General features: G+C 35.3%; 1 protein-coding gene and 1 long non-coding RNA gene across 3 annotated transcripts in view; one reads left to right on the forward strand and one right to left on the reverse strand.

Annotated features, from left to right (window-relative positions):
- The window catches only part of LOC144967931 (uncharacterized), a 39,656-nt gene extending 27,718 nt beyond the window's left edge, over positions 1-11,938 (forward strand). For both annotated transcript variants that reach the window (XM_078905720.1, XM_078905722.1), the window contains exon 2: positions 9,633-11,938. In XM_078905720.1, the coding sequence (XP_078761846.1) occupies positions 9,648-11,690 (2,043 nt within the window). In that variant the 5' untranslated portion in view covers positions 9,633-9,647 and the 3' untranslated portion in view covers positions 11,691-11,938. The remainder of the gene's footprint in view (positions 1-9,632) is intronic.
- Positions 11,939-14,456: 2,518 nt separating this feature from the next.
- LOC144967932 (uncharacterized) lies at positions 14,457-17,154 on the reverse strand. The gene is made up of 2 exons (XR_013644485.1): positions 17,009-17,154; positions 14,457-16,463 (listed from the first exon to the last, which is right to left on the reverse strand). It is a non-coding gene; the product is annotated as an uncharacterized LOC144967932 (long non-coding RNA).
- Between the last annotated feature and the right edge of the window lie 9,451 nt (positions 17,155-26,605).

The raw sequence follows: 26,605 nt of genomic DNA on the forward strand, positions 1-26,605 counted from the left end.
GTTTCCATATCGTGAAACGGACAATAGCATTGCTTGCTATCCTTTGGATATGACGCTAGACTATCGCAAAGTACTTTCCGCTAAATCTAACAAGGCTCAGCTACCCATTTCCTGCTGGGTGGACAAGGGGGTCAGAAAAAAAAATCTCGACTGCACCTGGGATCGATCTTGGTTGGTCCCTTTGCGTGTGAAACGAGTGCTCTACTTACTGAGCTATCGGGACCCCCACAAGTTACGATACATTTATTTCTCCTGATAGATTATAAACATACACACGTGACCCACCACCTCAACCCGATAATAAGTCGGGATGAACGGGATTACAAGAGTGAGTTCAAAATTTAATAACTCAGAAATATGAAGTTAGCTTTTAAGAAACTGTATTCTCCCCAGTGAAACCATCTAATTCATTTTTCAACACCTAAATAAATCACTCCGCGATGAAAGCGATTTCAGTCATTGAATCATATTTAAAATGTGCCTAGGGTACCAAGATAAAGATTCGAACTCGTAGACCTTTGTCCTCGAAGCGAACCGGGCGCGTTCGATATCTGATACGTAATTTAATGTTAATAATGAATTCACGTGTAATGTGTACCGTGTTACAAAAAAGGGCCCCAGTACCCCTTAGTATGTTTTGATTCGTGTCTTTTTGTTCTTTTGTCATATTTAATTTCTTGTTTTTAAAGGGTTTGTAAAGTAAATACGTGACATCTCGGAAGTTGAAGGTGAAAAAAAAAACATTTTGTATAAATAAATAATATGACTGCCGCCGTAAAATCGTGATTTGAGAGTGTGGGTGTTGGTGTGTATGTGTGAGTGTGTTGGTGTGTATGTGTGAGTGTGTTGGTGTGTATGTGTGTGTGTGAGTGTGTTGGTGTGTGTGTGTGTGCGTCATTGCATCACCACCATTTTGTCGTTTGACAATTTCATTGGGTTGCTCTTTGACACTCTTGACATTTAAAACACGAGACGCAATTTAATTTTCCAAGATGGTGGCAATTGTAATATACATTTCTTTTGACACAATCAAGTATACCTGCTTACCGATAACGTTAACGTTTGTCTCGTTTCCTCACACTCGTAGAAGGACACTGACATTTGCTATGCAATATTTAGGGGTCTGACGCATTTCGGCTATCAAACAAAGATGGTTTTATATACTTGCTCTTCTTTGTTTTATGTCAGGCAATGGATTGCTATAACTCCCCCGTTGGTTATAATCTAGCCATTGCTAGTTTATCGTAGCAGCACTGCCGCACATAACCCACCCATTAACATTGTGCAACATTGCTAAGTTCTTTTTCATAATGAAAAGTTGTTCTTAACAGCCATACCGGCATTGCATTCGGGTGCATCCCGGTTTCTGGAGCATTCAACTTCTTTTTATCCTTTGGATTGGACGCTGGTCTTTTACAAAATTTCGACTCTACCAGGATTAGAAAGTGTCACGTGTTCTTTTAATTGACTTATCGGGATTCTCAATCCACCTCTTCAGCTAAATTATAAAAATCTCCCATCGTTTCCGTAACATCTTCAGTTTGATCTAGTAAATAGGCTATCTGACGATTAAGTATTGATCAAAAATTGATACAGCTTTATTTTAAATGACTCATTTAGCCATTATAAATGTGTCGGACTCAAATATATCTCCCGTCGATAACAAAATATAAAAGGAGATTAGAGAGCAGGAATATATCTACGTGAGTCTCATGTCGTAAATTATGTTTAAATTCCACTTCATAACACTCAAATTCAAACATCATTTCCGAATTGTCTATAATGGGAACACACCGATATCCGTCGTCTGCATTTCAAACTTATTACACCCGTATTTATCACCATTACTATGACAGAAAATGACATCCATTATTGAATCTGAACACGTGTAGGTATATGAAATCGTGCCAGACAAGGCAGAGTACCAGAGCTGATAGTACAAGAACATCACATAAAATCAGCCTGTCTCGACTGAGAAACGAACCTCATACCTCCTGATTACCGGTCAGTGTCTGCTCCCTAATTTCTCATTCCATTGCTGAATGAATATTTTCTTTAAAGGTTGTGATATTCAACTCAACCCGTTTAAAATGCGAGGATCTGGAGTCTATGGTAAAGGTGGTTTACCAGGATATTGGTGGGGCTATGTGGTCTAGTGATATGACACTCGCTTTCGGATCGGAAGGTCCTGGGTTCAAGTCTAGCTTGGAAAAAGCTCTTTCTCTCACCGTACTCCGGTGTAAAATGAGTACCTGGCCGTTAACAGCGTTGTCTCTGTCCGAAAAAAATTGTAATATCGCCTAAAAGGCGTCATGTCCCGTCCTACATATTAAATGTTGCTGTTGGCCAGGGACCACTTGTGAAACGCTTTGTGCACGTTTAGTGGATATTGCGCTATATAAAAGCTCAATTTATTTTCATCTATTCGAGTGTTTTAAACTATCGAAGTCGAAGTCACATGGACAAACGTATTTTCTGGCTGAAGTTAGGTGAAGCCATTTTTATAATGGCTATTGATTTAGGTGGAGTAGGCTTTAGAAACAGTCGTGGGGTGTGTTATACAATAGTTATTAACCGTATTTGTGAATAGGCCATTGCTTTCTTTATAATTTTATGTTTTAAAATAAACCCTTCGTCGGTGGTCTTCTATTCAGTTATAGATTTTTATTGTCAAATCTTATCTCTAATATTACTTAATTTGGTTTTCTAGGTTTTCTATTAATACTTTTTTTAAAATGATAAAATGCCTAGTTATCCACATTGTAATATATATTTCATTGCTGCTGTGGCATGTACATCAGTCTGCAATCACATTGTAGTCTAATGTACCAGGATTTTATTATTAATTCTTGCCATAAATATTGCAATACAATAGAATTTTTTTTTAAAAGGCAACAATTCGAATTATAATCTATTATCGTTAGACGGATTAGATCACCAATGTAATATCACGTTTGTATTCTGACAAAAACATCACCAGTCATCATCGTACAGTTTTTTTTAAAACAATAAATACAAAGGTATCAGTTGACCAATTTGACAAAACTTACTTCTGCCACAGTAACATTAATGCAACTTTACACACACACAGACACACACACACACACACACACACACACATATATATATATATATATATATATATATATATATATTTAAATATATATATATATATATAAAATATATATATATATATATATATATAGTACCAGCAGCACTAGTAGTCGCAGTTTGTAGTAGTAGTAGTAGTAGTAGTAGTAGTAGTAGTGTAGTAGTAGTATAGTATAGTTAGTAGTAGTAGTATGTAGTAGTAGTAGTAGTATAGTAGTAGTAGTAGTAGAGTAGTAGTAGTAGTATAGTAGTAAGTAGTAGTAGTAGTAGTAGTAGTAGTAGTAGTAGTATAGTAGTAGTAGTAGTAGTAAGTAGTAGTAGTAGTAGTAGTAGTAGTAGTAGTAGTAGTAGTAGTATAGTAGTAGTAGTAGTAGTAGTAGTAGTAGTAGTAGTATAGTAGTAGTAGTAGTAGTAGTAGTAGTAGTAGTAGTAGTAGTAGTAGTAGTAGTAGTAGTAGTAGTAGTAGTAGTAGTAGTAGTAGTAGTAGTAGTAGTAGTAGTAGTAGTAGTAGTAGTAGTAGTAGTAGTATAGTAGTAGTAGTAGTAGTAGTAGTAGTAGTAGTAGTAGTAGTAGTAGTAGTAGTAGTAGTAGTAGTAGTAGTAGTAGTAGTAGTAGTAGTAGTAGTAGTAGTATAGTAGTAGTAGTAGTAGTAGTAGTAGTAGTAGTAGTAGTAGTAGTTATAGTAGTAGTATAGTAGAAAGTAGTTAGTAGTAGTAGTATAGTAGTATGTAGTAGTAGTAGTAGTAGTAAAGTAGTAGTTAGTAGTAGTAGTAGTAGTATAGTAAGTAGTAGTAGTAGTATAGTAGTAGTAGTAGTAGTAGTAGTAGTAGTATGTAGTAGTGTAGATAGTAGTAGTAGTAGTAGTAGTTAGTAGTGTAGTAGTAGTTAGTAGTAGTAATAGTAGTAGTAGTAGTAGTAGTAGTAGTTAGTAGTAGTAGTAGTAGTAGTAGTATGTAGTAGTAGTAGTAGTAGTAGTATAGTAGTTAGTTAGTAGTAGTAGTAGTATAGAAAGTAGTAGTAGTAGTAGTAGTAGTAGTAGTAGTAGTATGTAGTAGGAGTAGTAGTAGTAGTATAGTAGAGTATAGTAGTAGTAGTGTAGTATAGTAGTAGTGATGTAGTATAGTAGTAGTAGTAGTAGTAGTAGTAGTAGTTAGTAGTAAGTAGTATGTAGTAGTAGTAGTAGTAGTAGTAGTTGTAGTAGTAGTAGTAGTAGTAGAAAAAGAAGAAGAAGAAAATATAAGACTTGAATGAATAGTGAGACAATATCAGTAACAATATAGGGAGGTTTATGGTACAAGGACAGGACACTGGTCTCAGCCTCGGCAGCCTCGGTTTAAAAGCCTGGATTAAACAGACCAATTAAACTTTGTGATCGTCATCTCTGAGCGTTGTCCTCGAATAGTTTTATGGTTTATTGTGGCCTCGTCCTTTAGGGCCTGCATAATTCGAACACTGAAAGAGGACCGTTCATTGGTAAGACAAAAAGGGACCGCTCATTGTTCCAAGTTTTGTCGTGGACTGGTACATTTTTATTATTTCAACCAGTTACCCGCCGTACTCTGGAAAAAAACAGTATAGTGTTTCGCGAAGTCCCAGGTTGGAGAGTTTTTTTCCAAGATGATATCGATCGATATTAGAAGTTCGAGTTTTCTGGACAAATTTTCATATACGAGTTTTTTCCATAATAAGGCGGTTAACTGGTGAATGTCATCAAGTGAATTGGCTGGGTTTATATTTTTTCAGTACCATGTGTTTACATGGCTCTAATAAGTCAAAGTGATACTAGGCTGCTGGAAGCTGTGGACTGTAAAAAGTAATAAACAAACATGAATATAACAGCTTCAAAAAGAAGAACAAAATACCAAACACGGAACGTTTCGGGCTCAAAACCTTTCTTCAGCCAAGCCAACAACAAAAAACAAATACATAAATGCATTACTAAATTCCAGATAGACATTTGGAATTTAGTAATGTATTTATGTCTTATTATTTTTTGTTGTTGGCTGGGAAGGATTTTTAGCCCGAAGCGTTCCGTGTTTGGTATTTTATTCGCTTTTGCAGCTGTTATATTCATGTTTGTTTATGGCTCTAATAAGTACAGTTTTTTTAACGCTCGTCGTTTTCAAAAATTATCTCTGTGTTTCAGCCGAAGTCTGAACTTGAAAGCCTTTGGATTTGTATGTAACTGAGTTTATTCTTTACGACTAGAGAATGCATGTTATAAATTCTTATTTGGTGTGTGCGTAACACATTTTGTCATATCGGGGACGATCTCCATGTTTGTGTGTGTGTGTGTATGTGTGTGTTGTAAGTGTGTGTGTGGAGGGGGTGTGTGGGTGTATGTGTTTGTGCGTATGTGTCTTTATGTATTATTTTGTCACCTTTACGTCCTACTTGCCTGAATTATTGCCTTGGCCAAGACATAACAGACCATTAATGTCAAATTGCGTGAATAGATTATACAGATGGATCTCTCGAATCCCTTGCTTTGTAATAGGGAGAGCCTCTAAAAAGGGAAATACCTTTAATAATAAAATTGCATGTAGATAGAGGCTCCAGGAATTGCATTGTTCTGTATACAAAAAGAAAGACTCCTGTATATGCTACATACTGATTGAGAAGGATCTCACAACACAACCGCCAACCAAAGAAGAAATAGTTTCTTCATTGAACAACGCCCCCCCCCCCCTCCCCCCTCCACCACCTTCGCAAAAAAAATAAAAAAATAGATGAATTTTAAAACAAAAAAGAAAAAAAAAGAACACAAACAAAATACATGAAGATTAATCTGTTAACAATGCTTATTTACATGATAAATTTCTGGGAACATATAAGACTATTATTATTATTATTATCATTATTATTATTATTATTATTATTATTATTATTATTATTATTATTATCATTATTATATTATTATTATTATTAATTATTATTATTATTATTATTATTATTGAAGCAGTAGTGGTGTGGTGGTGGTGTAGTAGTAGTAGTAGTAGTATAGTAGTAGTAGTAGAACTAGTAGTAGTAGTAGTAGTAGTAGATAGTAGTAGTAGTAGTAGTAGTAGTAGTAGTAGTAGTAGTAGTAGTATTAGTAGTAGTAGTAGTATAGTAGTAGTAAGTAGTAGTAGTAGTAATAGTAGTGTATATATAGTAGTAGAGTAGTAGTATAGTAGTATATAGATGATGTAGTAGTATGTATTAGTAGTAATAGTGTAGTGATGATATATATGATGTAATTTAGTCATCAGTATCAATAAGAAGTTTATTATCGTTTTTGGAGATATTGTGTAGTTAGTAGTAATTAAATACGTTCGTGAAGATAGTAAGTGTTTAGTGTTTGATGTAAAGTAGTAATATGTAAATGTAGTATGTAGTAGTAAAGTAACATATTATTTCCTGTATTCTCAATCATATGTGAGTATATTATAGTAGTAGTAGTGTGTAGTTGTAGTGTAGTGTAGTAGTAGTAGTATAGTAGTAGTAGTAGTGTAGTGTAGTAGTAGTAGTATTAGGTAGTAGTAGATAGTAGTAGTAGTATAGTAGTAGTTAGTAGTATAGTAGTAGTAGTATAGTAGTAGTATAGTAATAGTAGTATAGTATAGTAGTAAGTGGTAGTAGTAGATAGTAGTATATAGTATATATAGTAGTAAATAAGTAGTAGTAATAGTATAGATAGTTAGTAGGTAGTAATGAGTAGTATGATTAGTGTAATAGTAGTAGTATTAGTAGTAGTAGTAGTGTGTGGTAGTAGTAGTAATGTTGTAGTAGTAGTAAAGTAGTAGTAGTAGCGTAGTATTGAGTAGTAGTAGAGTATAGTAGTAGTATATAGTAGTAGGTAGTAGTAGTAGTATTATTAGAGTAATGTAGTAGTAGTATGTAGTAGTAATAGTAGTAGTAGTAGTAGTAGTAGTAAGTAGTAGTAGTAATATAGTAGTAGTAGTATAGTAGTAGTAGTAGTAGTAGTAGTAGTATAGTAGTAGTAGTAGTAGTAGTAGTAGTAGTAGTAGTATGTAGTAGTAGTAGTAGTAGTATAGTAAGTAGTAGAAAGTAGTGGTAGTAGTAGTATAGTATAGTATAGTAGTAGTAGTATGTAGTAGTAGTAGTATAGTAGTAGTATAGTAGTAGTATAGTAGTATAGTAAGTAGTAGTAGTAGTAGTAGTAGTAGTTAAGAGTAGTATAGTAGTAGTAGTAGTAGTATAGTAGTAGTAGTATAGTAGTAGTAGTAGTAGTAGTAGTAGTAGTAGTAGTAGTATAGTATGTATAGTAGTAGTAGTATATATAGTAGTAGTAGTAGTAGTAGTAGTATAGTAGTAGTAGTAGTAGTATAGTAGTAGTATAGTAGTAGTAGTAGTATAGTAGTATATAGTAGTAGTAGTAGTAGTATAGTAGTAGTAGTAGTAGTAGTAAGTAGTAGTAGTAGTAGTAGTAGTAGTAGTTAGTAGTAAGTAGTAGTTAGTAGTAGTATAGTAGTAGTAGTAGTAGTAGTAGTAGTAGTAGTAGTATAGTAGTAGTAGTAGTATAGTATAGTAGTAGTAGTAGTAGTAGTAGTAGTAGTAGTAGTAGTAGTAAGTAGTAGTAGTAGTATATAGTAGTAGTAGTAGTAGTAGTATAGTAGTAGTATGTAGTAGTAGTATGTAGTAGTAGTGTAGTAGTAGTAGTAGTATAGTAGTAGTATAGTAGTAGTAGTAGTAGTTAGTTGTAGTAGTAGTAGTAGTTAGTAGTAGTAGTATGTTAGTATAGTAGTGTAGTATGTAGTATGTAGTTGTTGTTTGTACTACTCACTTCATTTCCTGTTACTATCAACATAAGTGCCTGCTTCAGTCACTTGAGCTTTTATATAGCGCAATATCCATTAAACGTATACAAAGCGCTTTACAAATTGGCGCTGACCAGCAGCAACACATAACATGACGCCTGGTAGGCAATATTACACCATTTATTCCGGACAGAGTCAACGCTGTTAACGGCCAGGTACTCATTATAATCCTGAGTACGGTGAAAGAATATGAGACTTTTCCAAGGACTCAACTACGCGCCGAGCGAGGCTCAAACCCAGGACCTTCCGATCCGAAAGCGAGTGTCATACCACAAGACCACATAGCCGCATAATCATCATCATCACCATCACCATCATCATCATCATCATCATCATCATCATCATCATCATCATCATCATCATTATCATTATTATTATTATTATTATTATTATTATAGTAGTAGTAGTAGTAGTAGTAGTAGTAGTAGTAGTAGTAGTAGTAGTAGTAGTAGTAGTAGTAGTGGTATTATTATTATTATTATTATTATTATTATTATTATTATTATTATTATTATTATTATTATTATTATTATCGTCATCATTATCGTCATCATCAGTATTATCACAATTATCATTATCATCAGCATCGTCATCATCGTCGTCGTCGTCGTCGTCGCAAAGTCGTAATGCAAGAAACCGTCAGTATTTATTTCTTCTCAAGAATCGTTTTAATTCTTTCAAGCAATTGAATAAAAGTTTCCCTTCTTTATTTGATAGCTTTATATGACATGTATTGAAATGAGCTCTGCATTATATTTACTTGGAAGCTTCGTTAATCTTTCGAATACATATAAACTTCTCTATTCAAACAACCTTCAGACGCACACGTAAACATTGGACGAACTATATGAGAATAAGATCTTGCTTTCAATACTTGTATTATAATAATTTTATAAATATTAAACATTTAGGCATTTGACCAAGCAGTGTGGTGTTTCAATGTGTAATAAAATCAAACTATGTTTCTTGGGGGTTTTGAACTTTGAACTGTAAATCTATTATCTATCCTATTTTCTTCCTTTTTACTTGCACTGAAATTACCAATATATGTGTTCAAGCGCCGTAAAAGCGTAAAGTATGTATGTATGTATGTATGTATGTATGTATGTATGTATGTATGTATGTATGTATGTATTGTATGTATGGATGTATGTATGTATTGTATTGTATGTATCGTATGTATGTATGGATGAATGGATGGATGCATTCAAACTGCGAAAATAGAATAAAGTGTGAGGAAGCGCGTGCCCTTATGGGGAAAAAAGGGGGGAGGGGTTGGGAGACAGACGGTTGGTGCAAGATGGGAAGAGGATATGACGACTGGAGAATGAGCATTTCATCATCATCATCATCATCATCATCATCATCATCATCATCATCATCATCATCTTCATTATCATCGCCATCGTTATCATCATCATCATCATCATCAACTTCATCATCATCGTCATCGCAATCATAGTCCCCATCATTATCGTGCACATTTCTTTAATTGCGTCACTCTCACGAGGTAATTAACTTAATGACAAGATGTAAGAGGACTGGTGCTAAAAGGACGCATGATAGGCGACATATCACATGAAATATGATACCGACAAGGGAAATAACAGAAATATTCTGAAGCACACTGAAAAAATGTTGAAGTGCAGCATCAAAATTTGCAATTTATTAATTTGAACCAATCCTTTGTCTCTTCCTCAGTGAAAAGATTTCATCATGGTGGTTCAACGCCCCAACGGACCGCTCATCCACCCGCCTCCACCTCAAGCACTACCCACACCCATGTCCAAGAACGTTCTTTACATCGGCAGCGCCGTTCCTCTGGAGACTTCCAGTGGCCTGGAAGCGATCCAGCAACCCTTGAAGTCCAGATATCCCGTGGATGACGAGGACATCCAAGGAATCCCCGCACTCTTGACAGTTTTGCCTACTGGTCTGCAGTTGAAATACGTCGACGACCCTTCACACGTCGTGTTCTTCCCATACACAGCTTTGAATCTGTGCGCCGCTGTCCGATGTGTTCAGGTGGTAAACGAGAAGAATGAGCTGGTCAATAAATTCGTGTCTTTGACTGAAGCCCCAAACAGCAACAGACCGGCTATATTTACGACTATAACTCGTAGAACACAAGGCAGAAATGTTCTGGAATGTTCTGGTTTTCTCACTAAAAACCCGACAGACGCTTTGGATCTCGTTCAGTTTACTTCTGAAGCTGACAAAAGATGCAAATTGAATGGGGCACTTGCTCCAATGAGCAACAGCTTCAACTCTCATGACGTCAGCAAAGCTGATGCTTCTTTTCATACAGAAGCGAGTTCCTCGGCACCGAAAACTCCCATCAACATCGTGTCCGGCAACACAGAAACCCTTAGCAAACCGGGGTCATACACCGAACTTCCAAAAACGGGATATTTCTACACCACAGAGAACGCCCTGGTGAAAAAGTTCTCGCTCCACAAATTCTCTTACCAACCCGGCCCTCCTCCACCACCTCAAGGGGTTCACCTTCAACCAGCACAACCTGTCGTCGAGTCTATGCCGGCACCAGCGCCAGCACCTGCACCGGAACCAGCCGCAGAGCCAGCACCCACGCCAGCACCCAAAATAGCTCAGACAGTTGAGGAACACCTACACGACAAATCGTACAATTTCATCAACGGAGACCACTTTGATAAAAGATCTGCACACTCAGTCCCCGTTGCAGGTCCTCGAGCCCCACGACTCATTGCAGTCCGCGGTCCACCTCCACCAATGGCACCTTTTCTTGTTGGTCCACCACCCCAACATCGACCAATGCTTGTACCGAGACCAGGCCCACTCCCTATTCAACCCATGATGGTTCGAGCCCCAGGGCCTGCTCCGATGATGGTCAGGCCAGCCCTGTATCCCGTCGCACACCCAGGAATGGGTAGAGCTCGCCCAGTTCCAATGATGATGCCCATGCCTATGGCGTTCCCGCCAACTGCCACACTTCCTAAAAGCAAACCTCGTCGCAGTTCGAGTAGTGAGTCGTCTCACTCCTCAACGAGCTCCACATCTAGGGAGAGAACAGGCAAAAGGGATATTTATCGCAACCACCAAATTGTAAGGAGAGATCACTCTTTTGATTCGAATTCAAGACCTGTAACTCCCCCAACTGACTACGATCTTTCCCCTCCTCGCAGAAGCAGCAGACGCGACGAATTTGAAATGCGTCACTCCATGATGAACGGCTATCCTGGCGCTGGCACGACTCTTTTACCACCCAGAGGGCGTGGTGGGTTCCCTCCAGGTTACGTCATAGTCCCAGTTCAAGCCAATGGTGCCATATATGGTGCCCCAACCCTTCCCAGATCAAAATCTGTTCCTTCTGGATTTGATAAGAAATCAAAAAAGAAATCAAAGAGTAAGAAGAAGAAGAACAAGAAAGACAAGAAGGAAAATTATGACTACCACTACATTGGCGATGCTAACCACGAAAGTGACATATACGCTTACAGCTCTGATGCCGGTCCCTATGGTAAGAGTTCACGAGCCTATGTAGAAAATCCCCTCGCAGCAACTGGTAAAAGCAATATTTTCGGCGATTCTAGAATGTCTGCAAGGAACCTTGGAACAAGTCAGTACCAGAGAAGTTTCTCCAAAAATGTCGCAGAACGTGCCTTCTCTACAAGTCTGGCTGCCGAGACAAGAAAATCAACTCGAGGGGGCAACATGTTCGACGCCTATGCTATGAATCAAAACGGTGTTGCAGAAGGAGAATTTCCCACAATGCGCTAAAACAGGAAAGAAAGTACTAAAAAGCAAAGAATCACATTGTTGAAAATGGAATTGTGTGAATCGACAACTGTTGCTTGTTATGAAATCAGATTGAAAGTTTTAAATGCTGTACATTCTATTGCCAGGGCTATATTTTGAATGGAGTCGCGTGAATTCTGTAAAATCTGAGATTCCTAGATTTGACAATTTACGCCAGAATTTGATTCAGGATGAAATACATGTTGTGCACTGCATAAAAAAGAAAGAAAGATTGTGATGAATCGTTTTGAGAAAATCTCCAAATGGGGTGATATGGAAAGACTGTTACTTTTACTCGGTGTACCTTTGCGGTTCACCTTTCTGTAGAAAAGTATCTTTGCGAGATGCGTCAGTAAGTAAGGATATGTATTGTGCCGTGTTCTGTGGAATGATATCATTTATTTGCCATAGAATGTTGCAATGTTGATTCTATGTTGATTCTTTATCTGTGAAGCGTAACTGTAAATTAACTGTTTAACTTTTTTATTATTATTATATATTATTATTATTATTATTATTATTATTATTATTATTATTATTATTATTATTATTATTATTATTATTATTATTATTATTATTATTTAAAATTATTACTACTACTCTACTACTTCTATGACTACTACTACTACTACTACTACTACTACTACTACTACTACTACTTCTACTACTACTACTACTACTATTATTATTATTATTATTATTATTATTATTATTATTATTATTATTATTATTATTATTATTATTATTATTATTATTATTATTTTATTATTATTATCATCACGATCATCATCACCATCGTCGTCGTCGTTATTATTATTATCATCATCATCATCATCATCATCATCATTGTGGAGTTTTGAAGCCTGTCTTCCGTGGAATCTCAAAAGAAATGTCTCAGTTTTAGAATAATAATGATGGATTTCAAATGACTCTTACCAGCTGGTATTCCCATCGTTTTTCTCCCGTTTTGAAATCGTTAAATTTGAACACAATTGTTTCAGAAGTGACTGGTTTTCTCTTCAAACATAACGGATTACAACAATTTGTCATGTGAATGTGATCTTCTGCAGAGAACTCGATGCCATTTTTATAAACATGGGACATAATTAAAGTTCCTCTTCACAGAAACGTCATTGTACCGTCACAATTTCATTGAGGTTCTTTCCTACGCAATTATGTGTCATAGTAATCATGGCATTGCTACGAAATTAGAGCTCTTTTTCTTTTCTTTTTAAAATTATATTCGAATAAACTAACTATTGTTAAGCATAATGAGACATGATTACCAAAACAAATAATGAAGGATGAACAAATGTATAATTGAATTAATTAATTAATTAATGAATTAATGATGACTGAATGAAGTATTAAGTAATGAATTTGCCTGAGTGGACATTAAATACAAAAGAAAATATATTAGAGAAAGAAAGAGAGAAATAGAGAGAGAGAGAGAGAGAGAGAGAGAGAGAGAGAGAGAGAGAGAGAGAATGTGTTGAATTGGAGGGGGGGGGGGGTGAAGAGAATGAGAGAGATAAGTGTTTGTGTGTGTGTGTGTGTGTGTGTGTGTGTTTGTTTGTTTTTGTGTATTTGTACGTGTAGTCAGATTTTGTGTTGATAAATTCTCTCTGTGCTATTTATCATTTGTAAATAACGACAACTATAATCTGACACTATTTATATGAGTAAAATGAAAATGTGTATATTGCATGCAAACATTTTGTGAAATTGCCTGTGAGTGTGCACCTTATATTACTACACAAGTTATAGTTACTATACTTACATACGACACATTTATTGTTGATATCATAATATTATATTAAAGGTACGTAAAAGCTTTCTATTTTCAATTACGTATTTTCTTTTCAAGGCGTCTACTGGATTCAATTACGCGACTATTAGCAACATCTATGTTCTCATAACATTCTTGTATATATGTTTATTTCCATTTGTATTTGAAAGAATATCGGTAAAGGAATGAGTGAAGTCGGAAATGGTCTATAATTCCATTAAAGCATGTATTTGGTTTGGCATGAAGACTCTTCCTAGAAAGATCGCATCAGACATTTGGGCATTGACATCAATACTGCCGTGAAAACGTCTCAGTGAAAAAAAGAATTCGGCAAGTTGGCTGTCTTGGGGACAAATGGGCTATCCATATTGTGAAAATGATGTGTCACTTGGATGTCACTGTTTTTATCTCATGAGACCCTTCGTATTTAAAGATTATTCATTTTTTTAAAAAAAGATTAAATGGGTGGGTACGCTACGAAACACTGACCTCATGTGCAAAACAGAGACATGGCTTGGATATGCATTTGTTCTTGAAAAGTGAAAAAAAGGTCATATAAGTTTTGACCAATTAAGAGATAGCCCATTAATACGTCCTTAATGCCAGCCAAAATAGGATGTTTTGTGTTAATTGAACTTCGTGTATAAAACAAGGTCGAATTTTCTTTCAATGAAGCCTGTGTGACATATTGATGGAACCGATAAGATATGAGTTTTGGTTGGATCAAAATCGAATGATTACGTTTTGTTCAATATCAAATATTCTACGAAGGTTAATAGATATCCAAATATTTGGATGGCCTTGTCTCGAGAGTGGATTCCACTTGGAATCTACATCTGTTCTCTCTCTGAAGTAAGCCTACCTTGTCACTTTTTCTCGTTTGCTTTGTCCTGAAAGTGTCCCAAGCGCTGTGAACCCCCTAAAAAAACTAACAAAAAAACATAAATCAAATATGCATATGTGTGTGCATGTGTGTGTATGTATGTGTGTGTGTGTGTGATGAATATTTTCGTACAATTATCCAACTTACTTTTACACTAATGTTTAAAATGACTTACAAACCAAGATAAATATTTATCGTTTTTTCAAAGAAATATGTATACACACACTATCGAAATCAAAAATTGAAATTATCAAATGTCTTCTTGTACATCGGTATAATATTCTTAAAGTATATTCCTTCATAATGCTTCATTGGTAAACTATAATATATTTATTTGTTTGTTGAAATACGCAAGAGGTAAGCTGATTTAAAAAAAAAAATTAATAATGTGTATATTTATGTGGATTGTCATTCCTTGCCATTAATATAATACATAACTCACCCTCATTGTTGTAACCACATTATATTATAGGACCTCTATAGGACCCATTTTCTACGTAATATATTATGTTATGTTCAAGGGTATGCAGTTGGTGAGAAAATGTAACATGTGTGTTTATTGTTTTTGTTTGTTTGTTTGTTTTTGTTTTTTAGTTTGTTTTTGTGTTGCTTTTTTGTTGTTGTTGTCTATTTTTATTATAATTTAATTTTTGAAGTTTTGATATTATATTCATCCTGTTTAATGTGATCACTGCTTCGTGGTTGAAATCTGCGTGTACATGTTTATCAGAATGATAACTCAGCCCAAATAATTTGGGATATTTTACACGACGGCAAATATTTTGTTTTAGTTCAAATTTTTTTTGTTTTTTTTTTTTAACCGTTATTCATAGATTGAATGTGAGAACTATATTACCTTGTGGATAATGAGAGTAACTTGTATAATTCCATTTCTCTTTTTATACCTTCCGAGGAAATTATATATCCCTTTTTTTCTAAAATGGGGCCATTCGGTCTTGAACTAGTCCTGATTTTCGGCTTTATCTGGGACGGGTACAATTAGGTAGATGTATTGTTTGTAAGATATGGTTTGTTTTCCAGTGAATAAACTCTAAATGGAAACAATATGTTAAATGGCTTGTTGCTATTAAGTCCATCCCTCTTCTTGTAAACCTTAATGTAACCTCTCAAATAATTTTTCCCAAGATCCTCCACTGGTCTCACATCGGAACTTCTTCCACTTGTTATATTTTTTTCTGGCAAAGGCAGGTCACTAGTGGGGTTCCTGACCTTCCATAGCGGACAGGGAGGCACTTACTGTGTCTGTTCCCCCCTACTATCTGTTTTCGAACATGCTTTATGTCTTTGTCTTGGAATGAGATTACTTGATTTTGTCCAGGCGCTGGCCGGAGTCCTGACTGGGAGGGAAACAGTCAAATGCATAGTTATTGTTTTGGGAGATTATATTTTTTTCCTTGTAAATCATCTCTCTGCTATGTATTATTATGTTAGTTTGAATGTATAATGTAAGCACTTGAGTTTATTCCTCTTTGTTGGATCGTGTGCTTGTGTCCGGATGAGACTTATAGATGATCTCAAACTAAGTGCATTGGTTGTATGCTCTTGGAATCTACATCTGATCCCTTTTTTTCCCAGTTCCCATTTGTCTTACTTTTTCTTGGATGCTTTAATTGTAATTCTAGAACTTTTTGCTATCCCATTTACTTCCTTTTTCTGGCGCTGATATAACCGCAATGTGTTACAAGCGTCGTACAACTCTTAAAAACAAACAAAAAACAAAGGCAGATCCCGGCGCTGAATTGACCCAGGAATGTAGCCAGGATGTTAATTTCCACACTCAGAAACAAATTTAACACTTTATAATGAGGCTCGAGCCTCATTGCTATTACAACTGCCGTAGTGAAAACATCTAGGTATTCATTTACCACCAGATAAATAAATATTCTTTATTTTATTTTTGATTTGATTGAAATTCGCTCTTGTCCATAAGCGGTCAATGTACTTTAAGTCTGAATAATAGATCATAATGAATCATGTTATTTGGTTGGTTAAATTTCTGATGATACGAATTATGATCATAAATATATGCTTTATATTATCATATATCATCACGATTTCACGACTACATATTATTATACTGGGTGGGGATCCTGACCTCCCATAGCGGGCAGGGAGGTACATACTGTGTCTTCTATCCCCTTATATCTGTTATCCAACATGCTTTCTGTCTTTGTCTCGGAATGAGATTACTTGGTTTTGTCCTGGCACTGGCCGGAATCCTGGCTGGGAGGAAAACAGTCAAATGCATAGTTATTGTTTTGGGAGATGATATTTTTTTCCTTGTAAATCATCTCTCTGTTATGTATTATTATTTTTATTTTGAATGTATAATGTAAGCATTTGAGTGTGTTCCTCTTTGTTGGATTTTGTGCTTGTGTCTGGATGAGACTTGTAGGTGATTTCAAACTAAGTACATTGGTGGTATGCTCTTGGAATCTACATCTGATCCCTATTTGTTCTCAATTCCCCTTTGTCTTACTTTTTCTTGGGTGCTTTAATTGTAATTCTAGAACTTTTTACTATCCCATTTTCTTCCTTTTTACTGGCGCTGATATAACCTAAATGTGTTGCAAGCGCCGTAAAACCCTTAAAAACAAAAACAAAAACAAACATATTATTATAATGTATGCATTGTATAATGTTTTGTAATACAATTACTCCAAGCTTTTATCTTCGTTGGTCGTTCCGATGAAAATATTCCCTATGCTCATTTTTGTTACAGCCATCTTGTAATAATAAAATTATCAATACCCAAACCATTCGTCAGTGTTGTTTTATCATTACAGAGAGAACGTCAACATAACATTGCGCATGCGTCTCCCTTATCAATTGAGGAAATATATCGTTTCGTTAATAAGATATCACTTTTAAAATGTAATTATATATATGTACATACTTTTATAAAAATAAAATATAACCAATACACTTATTTTGATGAAATTATGTTCACAGTGATGCGCCAGTTAAATCGTTTCTCAGCGATCTTTTATTCTGAGTTACAGAACCGTGAAGTCAGCGCTTTCACGGCGGGTAATCTTAATCTTGGGTGCATTCCTTATTACTTTTCATTCTTTGCAACATATCAGGGTGAACTTGTCATCAAAATAAGTTTATTGGTTATATTTTTATTTTATAATAGTATGTATAGAATAGCATTGTGAAAAGCGATTTCTCAAATATAATTAGTGATATCTCATTCACCAAACGATATAATATTTCCTCAGTTGATAAGAGAGACGCATGCGCAATGCTATGTTGACGTTCTCTCTGTAGGGGCATGTTTTATCAGCGCAACTCATAGGTGTATAAATAAATTTATAAATCTATTGCGCAACTTGGCTTTTTTTTCTGGACGTGTGTGTGTGTGTGCGTGTGTGTGTGTGTGTGTGTGTGTGTGTGTGTTGGTTTGATTTCCCTTTTGGGTGGGGTAGTTTCTTGGTTATGGAGCTCAAATTCTGCCCTCCCTTGTCGCCACTTCTATTCCATTTCTGACTTCGTCGCATTGGTTGGTGGAATTCCCCTCAGTGCAAAAGAATATCACCCACCCCTCCCCACCCGCTCTTCTATACACTTGTTTCATTTGCCCATGCTATGCGGCTTTGACTCGCCGAGGCAACTGCCCGGTGTTTTTTTTTATTTTTTTTATTTTTTTATTTTTTTTTTTTTTGCTAGCAGGGAAACAATTGGATGGATGTTTAAATTTTGTTTTTGGTAGAAGATGATAACTGTTATGTTAAATATCTCTTCATAGATCTTATGATAATGACTTTTGGTAATTTTGTAACTGTTGTATTCGGTTTTTTTCATTACTTTTTACAGCACACAGCTGGGAGTGGTTATCTTTTACCTCCCATAGTGGGCAGAGAGTTCACTTGCTGTGTCTTCTTCATCATCATCATAATTATTATTATTATTATTATTATTATTATTATTATTATTTTATTATTATTATTATTATTATATTATTATATTATTATTATTATTATTATTATTATTTATTATTTTATTATTATTTATTATTATTATTATTATTATTATTATTATATTATTATTATTATTATATATTATTATTTATTATTATTATTATTATTATTATTATTATTATATTATTATTATTATCATTATATTTATTATTATTATTATTATTATTATTATTATTATTATTATTATTATTATTATTATTATTATTATTATTATTTATTATTATTATTATCATTATTATTATCATTAATATTATTGGGATGGGGTGTAATAACGTCATTATTGGGTGATCTCGATAATCGATGGACTTTTGACGCGTCTGTTGACCATCTGATTATCTGACCATCCTTCGTCTAATGACATATTATATCTCAATTCATATCATTCCTACAGTCATTTGGTCAACGGGATGCTTAATCGACCGCTCGGACTCGATGACCGCCCAAAACGTTTCGGTCGTTGTTGAAATTGTCTGAAATAGATAGGAAGAAAATGGGATAGTCAAAATTTTCTAGAATTACAATTAGAGTAAGGCAAAGAGGAATTAGTTCAAATAGGGAACAGAAGTAGATTCAAAGAGCATACCATCAATGTACTTATTTTGAAACCACTTAAAAGTCTAATCCAGACACCAGCACTAGATCCCACTAAGACGAACACACTCTACAGCTTACAATGTATGTTCAAAACATATTTCGATGACCTCCCAAAACGATGACTCCGATCTTGGACAGCTTTCTAATGACAATTAATCTGCGCATGGGTCGGGTCGTTTGACCACCCACTGTGGGCGGAAGGTCGTTTACTGGGTCTTTTACCTCCCTATATTTTAAGTTGTTTTTTGTATTTGTCTTGGAGTGGATTACTTGGTTTTGTCCTGGCCCATGCCGGAATCCTTGACGGAGAGGAAAAAAAGTCAAATGTATAGAGTTGGTTTTGGGAGGTGATACATATAAATGATATGTAAATCATATCTCTGTTATAAACTTATTGTTATATTTTTGTTTTGAACATATATTGTAAGCAGTTGAGTGTGTTCATCTTAGTGGGATCTAGTGCTGGATGAGACTTAAGTGGTTTCAAACTAAGTACATTGATGGTATGCTCTTTGAATCTACTTCTGTTCCCTATTTGAACTAATTCCCCTTTGCCTTACTTTAATTGTAATTCTATAAATTTTTGACTATGTGAAATAAATATGTTGCAAGCGCAGTAAAACCCTTTAAAAAAACAACAATTCCTATAGTTATTTGGTCAACTGGATGCTGATCGACTGGCCATATTTGATGACCACCAAATACGTTTCAAAAATGATTCCGTCTTGGAAGCAGCTGTCTAATGTCTATAGTAATTTGATCCGCTAGATGGTCATCGACTGCCCAGACTCAATGACCGCCAAAAAACGTTTCAACGATGATTTGGTCTTTGAAACTGTTTAATGACATTCATCTCTTTTCATATCATTCCTAAAGTCATTTGGTCAGCGGGATGCTGTTCGACTGCCCAGACTCGATGACCGCCCAATGATTCGGTCTTTAAAACTGATAGAATGATATGATAACAACAAGATATTGAGGCAACGTTCAGTTTGAAAATGTTCTTTCCAAGATCAAAATAAATATTGCTAATATTATCAAGGAAATACATCAGCTCTACCAATGGATTGCTGGATTGTATGTATACAGATAGTCCTTGTCCTAGAATGAATCGACTTTGCTCTGCATGGATCCCAGCAATTAATTATCCTTTGCGGTGAAGGAGGCGGATGAAAACTTGAACTTGATCTGGAGATTTTACACATCGCAGTATCCACTAAATGTTCTCAAAGTACTTTACAAGGAGTCCAAAGCCAACAGCAACAAGTAGGATGAGATTGAGACATGACAACGTGAAGCGCACTAACAATGTATTTCGACAGACAACGCTGTAATCGGTAGGTACTCATTTTACATCTGATTGCGGTGAGATAATGTGAGCAAAGAGCCTTTTTTCAAGGAAAAGGAGCGTCGCTCAAACGGGTCTCGAACCAGGGACCAACCGATTCGAAGGCGAGTGGCATACCATGAGATATGAAAGCCGTTCAAAGAAATTAAAGATGACAATTTATGTTTTTCTGTGAGATAGATTTGTTTTCCCTACAAATCATCTCTGATTGATTGTGTAATAGTACTGGGAACCATCTGAAAGTCTCCCTTTGATGGAGAACCTGACATGCAGTATAATAATAATAGTAATAATAAGAAGAAGAAGAAGAATAACAATAACAACAACAATAATAATGATGATAATAATAATAATAATGATAATAATAATAATAATAATAATAATAATAATAATAATAATAATAATAATAATATTATTATTATTATTATTATTATTATTATTATTATTATTATTATTATTATTATTGTTATTATTATTCATTTGTTGAGCGCTTCCCATCAAAGCGCTTTACAGATAATGAATTACATTATGAACATAGGTAGTTAAAATTAAATATGGAAACAAACTACACTAGTAGCTATGCATCCCTAATGGAGGGCGTTTTGTCTCGTTTTTCTTCAATTTCATACAATTTTGATATCAGGGTTAATGTGTGTCAAGATGTTTTAGACTCATTAGTTAAAATTGATAACAATAGGAATTGAAATGGAAGCTTCAATTAATTCAACGAAAACAGATAACGTGGACGTTTCGGATTTTCCGTTTATCAACAAACACGATGAATGACACACTAAAGACGAATGCGAGTTGTGAGAATGGCGTTGTTGAGGTTGAATTTGGGTTACAAATGCATTGCCTGAATCACGGTGCATTGATGGATATCTACGTGCCCATTTCATTTGCAAATGTGTACACGTCGTTGGTTATATATCGGATTGATCGTTAGAGGATATTATTTGTAATTAATCATGTCATTACTCTAAACTCAGAAGTTTTAGTTTACCCACGTGACCTTATTACAGCCTGGCTCTGATTGGTGAGATCAATGACTTCGATCTTGTTTGGGTTTGTACTTAATATATACACCCGTCGTATACGATTTGAATACCAAATGAAAACTATTTCCATTCACATCTCAGGAAAATTGCCTACACACTACACACTACACACTACACACCCATTAACACCGGTGTAAAAACACAGGTTGTGGTTTCCTGGATAAGGGGGGAAAAGCATTTAATCGGGATTTAGGGAGAGAAAATGTCAGTATTTAATACATTTCAAAACCTCTTTTCCCTTAAGTAGTCTTTCAAAACAAAAGGCTCATGAGGCCGAAGTACATCCCGGTTTTTATAGCCATCGATGGGCAGTTAGAATTATTTGCTACCATTTAGATCCATAAGATGCTAGAATAACGCACAGATTTTCCGCCAGATCTAACAGATGCAGTTACCCAGCCACCAGGTGGATCGTGGAAAAGCAGGAGAGCTGAAATACTTCATATGTGTGTGTGTGTGTGTGTGTGTGTGTGTGTGTGTGTGTGTATTATGAGTACCTAGAGCAGGTAATAGCGCTTTCTCTATCGACAAATAACCCATTGCATTAGCGCCTTAGTAAGGCGTCATGTCCCGTCCTAAATATTAAAGCGATTTGGGCACATTTCAATTGATATTTCGCTCACCAGATCGGTTTAAAATATGGGGATTGTCTCTTTGAGTGTTTTCTTTTGTTTTGTTTTTTTCTGACCCCTATTTTCTGTCAGCGATTTCGTAGTGGTCAGCTATGCAAGAGAGTACCCTATCCAAGAGGTAGCAACAACAAAAAGTTATAATTTGACCGAGACAAACTCCCGCTCCATCGGTTGTACGATGCCTGAAAGAACTGCTTTATCTTTTAACATTTAATATTACTGAAACCGGGACAAACTCCAGCTCCATCGGTTGTACGATGCCTGAAAGAACTGCTTTATCTTTTAACATGTAACATTACTGAAACGGAGACAAACTCTAGCTCCATCAGTCATACTGTGCCTTAAAGTACAGTTTTATCTTTTCTTTGTTTTACAACGCATTTCTGTCGTTATTGTCACTCCGATGTCACGTCAAACCTGCCACGCCCACTCATCCCTTCCGTTTCATCATCACTCGCCAGTCTTTGCCCGTCTTTGTTATGCGTCTATCTTGATTAACCGGTAAACGGCCGTACTCTGGAAAAATACGTATTTTAAAATTTGGCCAGAAAACTCGTCCTTCCAATATCGATCGATTTAAATGACCCTCATCTTGGCAAAACAAAACAAAATCTCAAACCTCGGACTTTACCGCGTAGTTCAGGTTTGAGAGTTTTTATGTTGCCAAGATGAGGGTCATTTGAATCGATTACTGTTTGAAGGACGAGTTTTCTGACCAAATTTTTAAATACGCGTTTTTCCAGAGTACGGTATATAACAGATTAACTGCAGAAGATGAAGAGCTTATGAATATGTAAATGGAATAAAGGCATTCATGAACACGAAGATAAATGTGCAATGACCCACGGTATGTGTGCAATGTAGACAAAGTCTGCCTTTCGTTGTTCAGGATCTGATTAAATTGAAAAGCAAAATAAGATTTCCAGGAAAAAGCTTGTTCACATTTCCATTAAGCAGGAACATTAAAAAAATATGTACTTAATAATAAATAAGTGAATAGACAAATAAATAATTATTAGTAATGAAGATGATGATGATGACGATGATGTTGGTGATAATGATTAAAATGATGATGATGATGATGATGATGATGATGATGATAATGATGATTATATTATTATTATTATTATTATTATTATTATTATTATTATTATTATTATTATTATTATTATTATTATATTTATTATTATTATTATTATTATTATTATTATTATTATTATTATTATTATTATTATTATTATTATTATTATTATTATTATTATTATTATTATTATCATAGCAGCAGCATCATCATGCATCATCATCGTTATTTTTATTATTATAAGTCTCATTATCATTCTTCTTCTTCTTCTTCTTCTTCGTCTTCTTCTTCTTCTTCTTCTTCTTCTTCTTCTTCTTATCATTATTATTATTATTATTATTATTATTATTATTATTATTATTATTATTATTATTATTATTAGTAGTAGTAGTAGTAGTAGTAGTAGTAGTAGTAGTAGTAGTAGTAGTAGTAGTAGTAGTAGTAGTAGTAGTAGTAGTAGTAGTAGTAGTAGTAGTAGTAGTAGTAGTAGTAGTAGTAGTAGTAGTAGTAGCAGTATCATGATCATCATCATCATCATCATCACCAACATTATTACATTGCATATTTCTACAGATCAACAATGCGTACACTTGATATCGTAACATGTCACATTGTGTAAAATTTGAATCCTCAATAAGGCAGTCAGCCTTTATTTTCTGCTTAAACCAAGGCACTTGTTTAACAATCTTTGGCAAGTTGATGAATATATTATTAGAAATAATGTTTCGGATAAGAACAATACATTCAGATAATGGACATTTCAGCACAACAATAAATAAGTGAACGTTGAAAACAAATAAAGTGTATGGACACAATACATTTATAATATTTTATTTTTCTCGTGTCCTATAAGGCATTAAACCCTGCCTCACTTTACTCCTATCAGTGTAGTGGTCACTGACTGAATGGCTCTGTAGATCCCAGTCTGTTATTTGACGTGATAACATTAGGTACCGACTTTATCTTATCGAAATGTACTAGCCAGTCTGTGTGGTTTGAAGGGTGTTTTGACACTGGTATTGAATCCGGCACTTCCGGCTTGCCGTGGTTGAGAAGTAAGGCGTCCCAGGATTAACACTATTGGCCGGCGGGTAAAACAAAATTATTATTTTTTTTTGTGATGATAATAAAAGTAGTCCTTCGGAACCACTAGGCCCATGGAGCAGGAGTTTATCCTTGTTTCAATAATGTAATACGGACAAAAGCAATTGCTTGCTATCCTTTAAATAGGACGCCAGTCTATCACAAGAAGTACTTTCTGTCAGATCAAATAGACAGAATCACTGCTGGGGGGGGGGCGTCAGAAAAAAAAAACCTCGACTCCACCCAGAATTGATATCGGTCCCTTTGCTTATAAAGCAAGCGCCATACCAACTGAGCTATCGGGACCACTAAAATGATTTAAAATGAGATAAAATAAAACATTTCTTCTTTTTTTTTAGAGGAAATTCGTTTGTAGGATTTATTTAAGGGGAAAACTGGACAATACTAAGCGTTAGTCACAATATAGAATCCTAAAGAGAGTTAGTGTGAGATGACTTGCTCAAGTCTATTCCATAGACAGGGGTGGGGGGGGGGGGGGAGTGCGTAATCGGCACCTCTTGGGTTGGAAAAATAAAGACAATGTTCTTGCGCAAACTCCATTTCATTCTAATCCAATTAGAATTCGATTGTATCTCGAAAGGATCCCTCAACCTAAAGGTAAATCTTGAAAGCAGGGAGAATTATAATTGCAAGTCTAAATGACGCTGTGTCTAAGATTATGGATAATGATGGTTTAGGTGTCGAAAGCAGGCGTCTATAACTATTGCTTTTTCATTACTTTGAAATACTAGTGGTGAACCCGCAATAAAGGCTTTCAGGGTCTGCTTTAATCAATATGCTACTGAATTGTAGAAATTAACATAGATTGAGACGAATCTTTTAAGCTAACAACGATCAAAATCGGTCCGGCAATAAAATCTGGAGATACGCACAAATTAATCTGGCAAAAGGGTGACCAGATGGAAATTATTTGCCAACGTCAAATGACCGATCACAATACCCTAAAAGATTTTCTAAACTGGTGATAGAATTACCTTTAGTTTCATCAAAGTTTGCAAGCTATGCGTATATTCATCTGTAAAAAACAGTTGTTTTTTTTTTTGTTTGCTTTTTTTTTTTGTTGTTGTTGTTGTTGTTTATTTTTTAGTTTTGCCAGTAATTCTGTGCTCTTTGGGAAAAATTTATCACGGGCTGTACGGAACCATTTTGACCCCTACCCTAATGTTTTTGTTTTTTTTTTAATAGACTGAATTCTCTCATTAATGAGTGTAATCAAAGTTGCTTAGAGTGGAAGACTCTGAAATATCGTAATTCTAATCAATCTGCCCTCAGGTCTCAATTTATTTTTTTTGCTTTGATCTGTCCTAACATGAATCTGGATTAGCGCTAGGGTTCAAAAATATATAAACTATCTACTCATCTAATCAAATCAAGTAAGTACAACACTGTCGTAATCTGGAAACCCCCATATTCAAAAATTGGCCAGAAAACTCGTCCTTCAAATATCGACTTCGTGAAGTCTCAGGTTTGAGAGTGTTTGCCAAGAGGCGGGTCATTTAAATCGATCGATGTTTGAAGGAGAGTTTTCTGGCCAAATGTTCTGGGTTTTTTCCAGAGTACGACAGAATAGTGAACTACTTTAGCTTTGTCTTGACTTAACATACAAACATATGGTTCAAACATTACAGTGGACAACTTTGGAACAGCGAAGAAAGCAATCCAAACTGACGATGCTCTATTGCGTATTCCACATCCTTGTAGCAATACCACCAAAACAACCTTAGTCCGGCAACAACGATATCAAGAACTAGGGGACACGATGTAAGATTCACTGTGCTACGTTCCCGAATACAAAGCCATAAACAATCCCCCCCCCCCCCCCCCCCCCCCCTCTTCTGTACGCTTGCTGAATAACCTACCTTGTTAATTAAAACACCACGGAACAGTTTAGAAATGCACTAATATTACACCCAAAAACATCCCGAGACGTAAAATATTAAAACATCTACATTGGCGACAATACACCAGAGGTGGTTTGCAAATTAAGGAAGAAGTGGAAGAAGTGACATTATACTCAACCTCCGCCCTGACCTTATCGTCTTCTCCCCTCTTGAAGACGCTCTTTCCATCTCTCCCCAGTGCTAAGATATCAGACTTCATTCGTGTGAAATCCGAAAAGTTTCGATTTTACATTCCTCGGAAGTCCTGGGGTCTCGTTCTTATCTATCATGTGTGTATGTGTCTGTGTGTGTGTTTGTGTGTGTGTGATAGTTTGTGAGTGAGTGTGTATGTGTGTGTGTGTGTGTGTGTGTGTGGTAGTTTATGAGTGTGTGTGTGTTTACATCATGGGTCAGTCTGAAGGCGGTGGTCAGCCCGAGTCTGGCATGACGTTTGACGGGTTTATTCACTGACCATTTTGGCTACTTCCTACAAGGATGTAGCAGTGGTTAGTCTACTTGGAGAT

This window comes from Berghia stephanieae, chromosome 3, assembly GCF_034508935.2.
Source record: "Berghia stephanieae isolate SIO BIC M18660-M18661 chromosome 3, UCSD_Bste_1.3, whole genome shotgun sequence".
Classification (NCBI taxonomy): domain Eukaryota; kingdom Metazoa; phylum Mollusca; class Gastropoda; order Nudibranchia; family Aeolidiidae; genus Berghia; species Berghia stephanieae.